General features: G+C 34.1%; 1 protein-coding gene across 1 annotated transcript in view; it reads left to right on the plus strand.

The window, feature by feature from the left end:
* LOC150077776 (uncharacterized) overlaps positions 1-12,828 on the plus strand; it is a 172,832-nt gene that overhangs the window by 80,978 nt on the left and 79,026 nt on the right. The window contains exons 2-3 of the mRNA XM_090384362.1: positions 1,423-1,594; positions 8,168-8,397. Of these exons, the coding sequence (XP_090240488.1) occupies positions 1,451-1,594; positions 8,168-8,397 (374 nt within the window). The 5' untranslated portion in view covers positions 1,423-1,450. The remainder of the gene's footprint in view (positions 1-1,422; positions 1,595-8,167; positions 8,398-12,828) is intronic.

A 12,828-nucleotide genomic window follows, 5' to 3' on the forward strand; every position in this document is an offset into this window, starting at 1 on the left:
GTGTTTGGGGTTTCATAAAAAAAAAAAAAACAAGGATTTTGAAACATTGTTAAATTTAGTATAAAAATGATTGGGTTATTAGAATGTTTTTTGTGAAGTTTTTAACGTTTCATATAATTTCAGACAAACAGTTTTTTCTAAAAAAAATTATGTGAAGTGCAGTGCTTTTTAATCTGTAATTGGAGTAGAATACTTTTAAACCATTATTTCAGAGGATCCTATATCTTCAAACAGGCCTATGGGGCTGGGAAATTCCATACTGCAATAATTACACTCAAACACCAGCCAAGCGATTAAAAATTTTACTATAAAATAAAATACAAAAATAAAATATAATAAAATACTATGATACAATATCGAGAAACTAAACTATTACAATAAAATAAAATAAATTACGATAAAACAATTAAAAACAATACTAAAATCGTTAAAATTAGCAAATTTTAACGATTTTAGTATTGTTTTTAATTGTTTGCTTGGCTGGTGTTTGAGTGTAATTATTGCAGTACAGAGGATCCTATACCTATTCCAGATTAGGAGTAATAACTAGATACATTGAAACTTGCTTGGTGGCAGCTGTTTCTAATATGGGAAAAGTTGTGGCATTTGAATGCTGGTGATTAAAGTGGATTAATGTGAAAGAAGGTAGATTTGATTTTACTTGATGAAAAATAGAGCTATTTAAAAACTGTAATTAATTATATGATGTCACTGACTATTAAACTAACTGTCGACATTAAATTTCTTATTCTTCATTAAAAAAAAAAAGGTTTTTTGATAATATGTGAAGCTATGAGGGGGAAAAAATTCCATATTATAATTCTCATAAAAAATCAGCATTAAAATCAATTTCAACAATAGAATTTATGAATTGAGCAGAATACGAATTCATAAATGATGAAACAAACAATTCCAAATCGTGATCTGTAGGTGCTAAGCAGATGTTTTGAAATTACATGAATCACTTTACTATGTTAGCGTGTTTCTGAATAGTTAAATTTGTGTTGTTGTTATTTGGTTTTTAGGAGCCTTAGCAACTAAGGCCATATTGCTCCGGGGATATGCAGTGGTCATTCCCTGACCTTTCCGCATCCTCCGTATTTGGTGGTGACGGGCTCGAACCCCGGTCTAATCAAGAAGCGTGTGCTACGCACTGCTGCTCCTTCCCACCTGGCTATGGAGGTGCCTAAATTTGTGTATTATACAGGTGTCAATATTTTTGTCTTGAAACTTGTAAATATAATGAATGTGAATGTGTAATATTTTGTATTGATGCTTTAATTCTCCTCAGTGAAAGCTGAACTAGGGATTTAAACAGTAGTGATGTATGACATTCCTTATAGTTCAGTACAGAACATTATTATTATTGCTTATATTTTTATAGATTTGATGTATATAATTAATTCCTTTTAACTGTTTCAGGATTAGCTGAACAACTTACAGTGCAGCCATGTTTTATGCACATTTTGTATTGGCCAAGAAAGGTCCTCTGGCCAGAATATGGCTTGCTGCACATTGGGATAAAAAGCTAACTAAAGCCCATGTATTTGAGACCAATATAGAAAGTAGTGTAGAAGGAATCCTTCAACCAAAAGTGAGTACCAGCAGTTATTTTTGTTTCCATGCTTATTGTGTGAAATTTCATCAGTTCATCTATAATGATTTATAATTTTTTTAAATCAAATGTCAGTGATATAATTTTTTTCCCTTCTAATTTTTCACATCTGTAATAAAATATTTATTGTATTGGTATTGGTGGTACATAATAATACTATTAATTAAATGCTCTGTTAATCTTTAATGGAGAAGAAAAAGCAAGCTGTTTGTTACAGTTTTATATTTTCATTATGCAAATCTATATATGTACTAGTTAAACAGATTGTTTGACAGGGGATATGTACTTAGTCAAAGCTTAATAAATAAAAGACGGCACTCACCTCAATAATCCGTTATGGTTACATGAATTATGAAACAGTGGTGTGGGAAATCCTTGATTGAAACTAAAATCGGAAGTTAAGAATCTTGATTAAGAAAGTGTAATTTAAAAAAACAGCCCAGAGGAGGGGGAGGTGCACCACATCATCCTCTAGTTGTCAAATACAATATTGTATAAATAAAATATCATATTTTATTTGTAATACTATATAATATATATAAATACAATATTGTATAAATAAAATATCATATTTTATTTATAATACTATATAAATAAAATATCATATTTTATTTTTACAGTATTGCAATTGACAACTAGAGGATGATGTGGTGCACCTCCCCCTCCTCTGGGCTAAGTTTTTAAATTACACTTTCTTAATCAAGATTCTTAACTTCCGATTTTAGTTTCAATCAAAGATTTCCCACACCACTATTTCATAATTCATGTAACCATAACGGATTATTGAGGGGAGTGCCATCTTTTTTATTAAGCTTTGACTAAGTACATATTCCATGTCACGAACTTCGGCATTAAGTTTTTGCTAACTCTAATCACAGATTGTTTGAATAATTGATATATATATTTACTATAATTTGCATGTTAAAATGCTTTTATAACCTGTTGTGATATACATGGTTGTCGCCCAAATAGCACTGAAGGCATACACACATTTTGTTATGAAAACATTGTAGCAGAAGAGTGTAGATCGAAGGATGTTAGCAGTAAAAGAAATGTTTAGGTTTTATAATTTTGTAATGTAAAAATAATAAGTTTTGGTATGATAGATTAAATGTATTTCTTTGAGCAAGTTGTATATTGTTGTGAGTTTATAATTTATTACACAAAGGGAAATGTATACATTTATTTTATTTTTATAAAAGTTTCACTAAGTCAGAATGTATATTAATGTTTTGAATTCTATAGTTAAAAACTAGGTCAATTAACCCAAATCAAGCAAAAAGAGATGTATAGTTGGATGCTTTCAAATTTTGGGTGCTCCATATCATCAGAGTTTACAGTTTCAAGTAATGTTTTATATATCTTGTTAAATAAAACAAAAATACATTGCAGTATTTGCATTAGTAAACAAGATACATAAGTAGACACAAAGTTGTAAAGTTTTAAAGTTTTCTACTAGAACTTTGCAACAAGAAGAAAATGAAACCTTTTAAAAAGTCTGGAGTACATAAGGCATTAGATTTAGCCATTATACTGATCATTAATTCTGTATTATACATGAAGTGAAATGGCTTTTATGCTTTATTGTTTGTATAAATAACAGTTAATTCTTTTAGGATTGTTGTGTAATGTTAGTGTCATTTACAAGTCATAGAGATACAGATTATTGTTATTGTTATTAGTTATATGGTGCAAGGAAGTCCGAGGTTTATGCTGCACAAGCTAAAAAAAAAATTCCTGAGAGAGAGAGAGAGAGAGAGAGAGAGAGAGAGAGAGAGAGAGTCAGTCAAAAGTAGAAGGGAATCACCAAGTAACAGAAGAATAATAATATCTAGCTCAGGACCCTAGGTGTGCCAAGCCCATACTCACCAGATGTTGATAAGACTTTCTGAATAATTGGTGATAAATACTGCTGTAGAGGCCTCCATAGCCAGGTGTTTTTTTTTTTTTTTTTTTTTCCACTGCAGTATACTACAGCAGGGGGCTTACAGACACTGATGGATCCAATATCTTTCATCTTTCTATTTTAGAAGATTTAGGAGAAGTCCGGTTGGCCTGCCTCCCTAAAATCCACTCATGCATACCTTCTCGATGGCAACCCTTGTTATGTCACTTTGGTGGCAACGAACGTGTAGAGTGGTTCTCTTCAAGACACCTGGTCAACGTGAAGAGGAAAAGACCAAACCCTCCAGGACATGATGAAATAAATGGCCCTCACTCTTCTGCGGCTTTCATTCCCCCCTCTTACGGCAGCGAGAGGATCAGAGGGGAAGCAGAGGTGTGCTAAGAATCTCTGGGTACATGATTTTTCCTTTACAAAACTATGCTGAGTATCCTTCAAAATCCCATTTCTATCGAAGTGATCCTGAAATTCTCTCCTTGTCTCTCCCTACTACTGAACTTAGACTGACTGGACGGTAATTTCCCACTTCACTCTTAGCATTAGTAGAGGCATATGAAGCAAGAAAGCGAGTTTATGCAGCATCAGCCAAAAAAAAAAAAAAAACCTCTCCCATTTCACCCCTCCATTCGGTCCAAAGCCTGTCCAGCTCAGCCTTAAATTTATTTAGGCTATTAGCTTCCACAAAAAAAAAAATGGAAGCCAGTTCCACCAATCAGCTACCCACTGGCTAAAAGCAAATTTCTGCACATCTATTCTACAACTATATTTCCTCAATTTGAAACTGTGCCCCCTCAGGTTCTTAGTCTGAGCAAGAGAAAGCATCCCATCAGCATTCAGCTTGCTCAACCTATTCAAGGCCTTATACACCGCAATCAGATCACCTTGCAGGTGCCTACTCTCCAGGCACTGCAATTTTCAGAACTTAAGCCTTTCTTGGTAAGAGCACCCCTTTGTTCCCATCACCAATCTTATTGCCTTTCTTTGTCCTCATTCTAGCAACTCTACATCCTACCTAAAATGTGGCCTCCAGACCTGTACACAGTACTCTAGGTATGGCTTGGCCATTGCCTTGTACACCGGAATGATCACCTCCCTGTTCCTGCTAGCAAAATTCCTATATATCATTGACAAGACTCCATGACCTGCCCTGGCAGCCCATCTGCACTGCTTAGCGAACTTCATGTTTGACTGCACAATTACCTCCAGGTCTTTTCCACTTTCCTGAGTGTTGTACCACACAGTTGGTATGTTTCTCTTCGGTTATTGCTCCCCATATGCAATACTTTGCATTTGTCAATGTTAAACTTCAGTTGCCATTTCTGACCATTTGCTCAACTTTCTAGAGCCATTTGGAGAAGCATACTGTCTTTACTGTCATTAACAACCCTGCCAACCTTTGTATCATCTGCAAATTTAGACATTAAACCTGATATACCTTCATCAATATCATTGATAAATATACAAAACAACAACGGGCCCAACACCGAACCCTGGGGAACTCCACTAATAACTTTGTCCGCGAAGAGCAGTGTCCATTGATTACCATTCTCTGTCATCTCTCACTCAACCATCCCTTTATACATTGTAGCAACTTACCCTTAATGCCATACCTCTTCTTCAATTTGTACAGCAGTCTTCTATGTGCAACAGTATCAAAAGCTTTCCTGAAATCCAAAAATATGATATCAAAATTATTTTTGGCATTCAGTTCCTTTGTGGCCATATCATAGTATCCAATCAAATTGGTCAGACAAGACCTCTCTTTAACAAACCCATGCTGTGTCTTAACTATTACGACAGTCTTGTCTAGATGATCCTGCAATGCTTAAAGAAGCATTGCAGGATCTTTAACCAGTGATTCCATTATTTTTCCCGAACACAAGTTAAACTAACAGGTCTGTAGTTACTTATGTCACCTTTTGAACCCCTTTTGTGAATTGGTGATACATTTGCACACCTCCAGTTCATGGGGACCTCCCCTGAGTCCAAGAAAGCTCTCATAACTATGGCTAAGGGTTTGCTTACATCCTTTGCTGTCTCCTTTAATATAACTGCATAGATCCTGTCCAACCCAGGTGCCTTCCTTATGTTTAACTTCAACAAATTCTCCTCCACTTTGCTCTCAGTTATTTCAAAATCACTTAGCTCCCTGTTAGTGTTTGATAAACTTCTGGAACTCCCCTCATTGGATAACTCCTTGTGTGTGAATGTAGATGCAAAATACTCATTCAGTTTATCAGCTAACTGAGCATGATCATCAGTAGTCAACCCATCTATGTTAAGTGGTCCAATCTGATTCATCCCTTTCCTTCTAGAGTTTACATAAGTAAAGAACTTTGTGCTTTTGCCAAAGATTTCTTGTAATCTGCCTAACCTCCTTTGTGACTTGATTACAGACTAGTTTATACCCACCATAGGCTTCTCTGTCACCTGATACTTTATATGCATCCCATACATTCTTCTTCTCTGCCACGAGCCTCATTAATTCATCTGACATCCATTTAGGCCTAAACCTTAAACAGTATTTCTTAAATGCACTGAAAAGCCTAGTAGCCTCCAAATTTAAATCCCAGAAGGCTTCCCATTTAGAATTCAACATTGGTAACATTATCAGTTGATCCCACTGTACAGAACCTAAAAACTGTCTGAAACCTCTGTAGTCACCTTTACGAAAGCAAAAGCCCTTCCCTTTATCCTTGATAGTTTGTTACATCTTTAAGTAATTCCCACATCAGTACATTGTGACTGCCTGGCAACCCAAAGGTCGCGGGTTCGAATCCCGCCTCGGGCTTGGATCAAAATACTGCAAAAACCTTGGGAGGTGCATTATGGCCACAGAAGCCATAATGCACCAACAACTACAAAAAAAAAAAAAAAAAAAAAAAAGTACATTGTGAACCACCCTTATGTATTGGAGATACATTGGCACTTTTCCAATTCAGCAGAATCATTCCTGAGTCCAGTCATGTTCTCATAATTAGTCGAAATGGTTTGATGCACTCACTTGCCACCTCCCTGCTTCTTCAAAGAGTCAAATTGGTGAAAATCTAATGGCTTTAAATCTGGACTACACAGTTAGATGATCAAGTGTGTTGCAATACTGAATGCAACACTTTTTCTGCAGATAGTCGTGTAAATGGTCACGAGTTCAGTAGTAATGCTCTGTATTAATTTTATTTCCATAAAGCAAGACATCAACAGAAACATTGTAGAGCTCTTGCTTTGACTACCCCTCCAAGTGCATAGTCATATTTCACTAAACAGTGCACTCACACGCATCTTCACCATAACTCATTATGGGCTATCAGATAAGAACAAGGTTGCCAGTTTCAGTGATGCACAAAAAAGTAGTGTTCTCATTACTTTTTACTTTGTTTGGGACAACCCTTGTATTAATGCATTTTTTTTTTAATTTTTTTTTTTTATGTGCCTGCTTTTTAGTTTGAAGATATACAGTCGAACTTGGTTATAACGAGCGTACTACATGGATATACCATACACATTTTGGTAACTATGCAAACATTCTTAATTGCTTGGGTATTCAAAGAACCCAATTCTTGGAATAGTCAAAAATGAAAAGGGAAACTTAGCTTTTATAACCACCTGCATCGGATTAGTGGCTGGTTTATGACCTTGTTCTTTCAGGGACTGGGGCTATACAATAGTGCATTGGCAATCCGCTTGTCATATTACCCTATTTACAGATTGTCTTATATTCATTGAACCATAAATTTATTTCGAGACTTCTAAGAATTTTGGAAATGGGACTTCCAAGAACTTTGTATGAATTTCGGGACTTCTAAGAACTTTGTATGCAAATCGCTTTACTGTCATTTTAATGAACTGTTCCTTTGGAAACATGTCTACTAACAAAAGAAAATGTCTCTCAATTTGTGAAAAAGTCAAAATTAGTAGTGAGTTAGAACGTGGTGCAAAAAATGTTGAAATTTGTAAAAAGTTTTCTCTGTCCTCTTCAACAGTATCAACATTATGGAAGAATACATATGTTTACATATCGGCACTGGAAAAGAACATAACCGGAAAAAAACATTAGAAAGTTTGAGGTTACAAACGTTGATGGAGCATTGCTTCATTGGTTCGCTACACAAAGAAGTACTGGATTTTCAATAGACAGTCCTGTCTTGAAGGCTCAAGTGGAAAAATTTACTAAATAGTTTGGATGCGATGATTTTGTATGTAACAATGGTTGGCTGGATCGATTTAAAACCCGAATACAACCATTTTAATACAAATAATATGTAGGTATATACTATTATTTTTTTCTCTCTATATTTCTTTTGTTTTTTGAATCTATCTTTTTATAAATTTATTGAGAATTTTAAAAAAATAGGAGGTAGATTTAACTCATCACTGATATAGTGAGGAAATAACGAGGAAATTTTGTGGGTCCCTTGATGCTCGTTATTAACCAAGTTCGACTGTATATATTTATATGGTTTTTTTTTTTTTTACAGGCATCTTTTTTTTTATATTATGATTGCGGTGTTTTATTTTAATTGTGGTGCTTAGTCACACAGGCAGCATGTAAAATGTATTCTGAATTTTAATAAATTCAGTTATGTTTTTAAAAGTATATTATAAATTGTGTGAAATTAGAGGTGCTGACTGTATATCTTTAATCTTTACAGGTTAAAATGGCATTAAGAACATCAGGGCATCTTTTACTGGGAATTGTACGTATATACTCTAGAAAAGCAAAGTATTTACTTGCTGATTGCAATGAAGCATTTATCAAGATTAAGATGGCTTTCCGTCCCGGGGTAGTTGATCTTCCAGAAGAAAACAGAGAAGCTGCAGTTGCCACAATTACTTTACCCGAAGTCTTTCATGATTTTGATAGTGCAATGCCAGAAATCAAGTAAGAGCAAATTTCATTTATTTTTTAATAGAAACAGATGTAGTTTGACTGCTCATAAAAGAATTTGCACAGTATGACAGTTGTACATGAGGAGATTCCACAATGGAATGTTAGGGGTGTTCTGTGGCAATGGCAGGAGAAGCATTTGCATAAAGGTTTTAAAAATCAGAATGTAATGAGAATATTATATGTATAAATTAATTTAATTTTTCTGTTATTCAGAAGTTGCTCTGGTTTCAGATATATAATCATTTATTATATTTAATTGATTATAATTGATTATGTCATTGATGTGTAAGGGACTGAATGTGTGTTTAGATATACTGAACTTCTTAGTGTTCACGTGGCAGTAGAGCCTTCTGATCTTTTACCAAAGCCATTGTGTGCAACTTGTGTCCATGCATATTTCTGGCTCTCTTATATTGTGGTAGTTCTGTTGCATTTTCTTCTAAATACAGTTGACTTGTCTTATCATCTTACTTTAATTCTATCATTGATGATTTTGGCAGGTCTCTTTCTGCCATACAAATACCAAGAAGTCTCCAGATATGAGTATCATTTCTCCTCTTATTCTTAAAATCTGCATTCCTGAGTTAACTTCTTTATTGTGCCCCTTCTTGTATTCCTTATCCAGTGGTATTTTTCCTACTTGAATGGAAATTTATTCACATTCAGCCAGTTCTTAAGAAGAGTGGCATATTCTTCCCTTCCAATTATAGTCATATTGCAACATTTTTCAAAGTAATGCAGAACTCATGACCTGTAAACGCTTATGGGTTATATTTGAAACCTTCCACCTGATTAACCCTTTCATGAGTGAATTAATAAAGGAGAAGGGCTTTTATTTCAATTCAGATATTGAAATAATTAGATAACAAATGTTTTTTTTTTTTTTTTTTTTTTTTTGTGTTATATTTTTTATAACACCGTCTTGGAAATACTTTGTTCCATACAACAATAGGGGGGGGATACATGGACTAATAGATTAACAGTTGGCAGAGGTGAAAGTGATTCTTGCACTGCTTCTATTGAAATACAATTGAGCAGCAACCTGGAAAGCAAGGCAATAGGGATTTCCAGGACTGCTGGGAGTCATAATGGAATAAGTAAATACCTGGTCTATGTTGGGGTAACTAAGAGTAGAAACAGGTGCACGTACACCAATGCTAGGAGTATAGCATTGCTGTACATGCACCAATGAGCTTGAAGTGCTAGTCAAGACATCAAAGGCAGATATTGTTGGGATATCAGAGACATGGTGTCACACAGACGTAAGCAGTGCAGAAATGAAATTTGGGGAGTACAATGTGTACAGAAAGGAAAGGGAGGAGGGGTTATACTGTTAGTTAAGAAACACATAAAATCTAAGGAAGAGCATCCAATTGATGTTGGTGGACAATGCAATGTTGAATCTGTTTGGTGTGACATAAGCACTGGGAAAGGAAAAATGAGAATAGGTGTATGTTATAGGCCTAATGAATCTGATGAGTATAATGAGCAATTGTGCAGAGAAATAGAGTAGGCCAGTAAATCAGAGTGTCTTATAATGGGGAATTTTAATTTCCCAGAGATTGACTGGAATTTGTGGGTTGGTCACTCACACATTAGCGAGGCGTTTGTGGATTTATTGAATGATTGTTTGCTACAGCAGCATGTTCGGGAGGCAACTAGAGGGAGTAATACTTGTGATCTGATTATCAGTAGTGATTCTTCATGCATTGAGAATCTGCAGATAAAGGAACCACTAGGTGGCAGTGATCACTGTGTGCTGAAGTAGGATTTACTCAAAGAGGTAACTACCATCAAGGGTGGATGCGGAAAAGTCAGGGAATGACCACCGCATATTCCCGGAGCAATATGGCCTTAGTTGCTAATGCTCCTAAAAACCAAATAACTAACTATCATCAAGGGTAAAGGGAATGGTTTTTGCTTTTGTAAAGGTGACTACATTGGTCTTAGACAGTATTTAAATTCTATACAGTGGGAACAACTGATGATGTTACCAACAGAAAATTCAAAATGGGAAGCATTTTCGTTTTGAAAATCGTTTTGAATATTTTCGTTAGATTCTTTTAATTGCGTTAATTTGAATTTAAATTGTTTTAAATTGATTTTGAATTGTTTTAAATTGATTATTTAATTATTTATATTTTACTTTAATGTACCGGTAAGTTGTCGATTTTTTCGTTTTTTCCGTTTTAATTTCTGGAGGGTATCATACGGAAGTGTTCTACATACTATATTTAGGTAAACTCCTCTTATTAATTTACTAATAAATCTATTGAATATACGGTATACACTGTTAGCTCAACTAAATGGATAAGGAATGTAGCAATATATGGTATGAAGAAGAAATAGACAGGAAATTAAAAATAAAGATAAGAAGTGAAAAGGCGACCAAAATAAGATGACATTGCTGTGTCTTTCAAAATCTCAGTGTCATCATCAGAGGTAATCCACCGAAATTATGAAAAAGACAGCAATGTTCTTGCTTCTGTTTCTCGTGTTCTGTATGCTGTGGTGCACGTGAGCTGTTGCCACGTGTTGAGAACGAAATATTAAAATTTTTTTAAAATTTTGCAGTATGAGTAAGGTCTAATAGATTGTGCCAATAAAAGTGTATGCACTGCGTAATATAACCACTTTTATTGGCACAATCTATTAGACCTTACTCTTAATGCAAAATTTTAAAAAAAATTTTTTATTTTAATATTTCGTTCTCAACACGTGGCAACAGCTCATCTGCACCACAGCATACAAAACATGTCGGAAACAGAAACAAGAACATTGCTGTCTTTTTCATAATTTCGGTGGATGACCCCTGATGATGACACTGAGATTGTGAAAGACACTGCAATGTTATCTTATTTTGGTCGCCTTTTCACTTATCTTTATTTTTAATTTCCTGTCTATTTCTTCTTGTTTTTCATACCGTATATTCAATAGGTTTAAATCAAAATCGTCTTCACAATTTCTACATCCTTTATATGTATATACACATTATGGCTGTAGGGTACATTTTGCTAATGCAGTGTCCCTGATCCATAAGTTATGTTATCTTCCTTTTCGTACAGTCACATTCCACCCCCATAATTAATTAGCTTCTTAATACAATTATTCTTTACTATATATATAAATTTTTTTATGCAGTAATATCTGTTACATCTATTTATGTGTCGTTTAATTCAATTTTGACTTTTGAGAACTCAAATTGGACAACTGAGTTAGCAATTGCGATTTCTTCCTTTGATTTTCAAAGCTGTTTTCATGTTGCCATAAGGTGGTAGATGACTTTCATCAACCGGTGAAATACCACCACTTTGCTTATTGGAGGCTTGAAGTGGTGAAACCCATGTTTAGTCTCTAGAGCAAAGTTTCCGGCATCCTCCTGCCCCCCATACTTCTCCTTCACCCATGCACGGTACTAAGTACTATAGGTTTTGATACCTTTTGTGTTTGGGGTTTTCATAAAAAAAAAAAAAATTATTATAAACTGTCTCCTATTAGTTGGAAACAGAAAAGAGATGGCAGTGTATACTGGATGATTTCAAGGCAGTTTGTGTAACAGAGATTGTTTGAAATTACTTTAAAAATGTGTGTATATATAATATAATGTAATTATGGCTTTTTTGAATTTAACTGTAAAGCATTATACTATGGTTATGCACAGCTTTTTAAACTTATTTTTAAACTTAATTGGAATTTTTTAACATATTTTAACTTTCTTATTGTATTTTGCTTATTTTATTCATTTCACATATTTTAATGAAACATAATTATCACCAAAATTGTATCAGTAAAATAGTATAAAAGTTACATTATAGACAATTTGATTCTTACATTTGGTCACTTAGTTTAAAATTAAAAATATTGGCCTTCATAGTGAAAGCACTGTTAAATTGATGGTCTGAAATATACTATAATTTCCAAACTATTGCTTTTATCAAAAAAAAAAAAAAAAGCAGAGCAGCATAAAAGAAGTGCTCACATAGTGGTAACGTCAGTTGAAACATTTGGTAATTTCTTTGTTTAAATTAGGTTACTGTTTACATATTTCTACATATATTTATTTTGCTTTATTACTATCTAGTGATGCTCTGGATGTTAAATTTTGGATCAAAACATAATTTTCCATATTTGCAATCATATATATATATATATATACTTAAACATATATTTGAATAGTTGAAAACTGAATCTTTCATAATAAAAAATAAAAAGGGTAAAGCAACCATCAGAGGCAGCAAAAAGAATATTCCTCTACATGCTGCTTGAAATATAAAAATAAATTAGAATGATGGTTAAAAAATAAAAATAATGCCAGCAGCATGGCAAGACAGAAGAGCGAAAAGAGTGCTATCGTTGCTTTATGTGAGGAAGGATGTTCATCCCATTGTATTGCTTATAGAGTGTCTTGTAATTAGTTGACAG

This window comes from Mastigoproctus giganteus, chromosome 11 (genome assembly GCF_048544385.1).
Source record: "Mastigoproctus giganteus isolate SK-2022 chromosome 11, ASM4854438v1, whole genome shotgun sequence".
Taxonomy (NCBI): Eukaryota; Metazoa; Arthropoda; class Arachnida; order Uropygi; family Thelyphonidae; genus Mastigoproctus; species Mastigoproctus giganteus.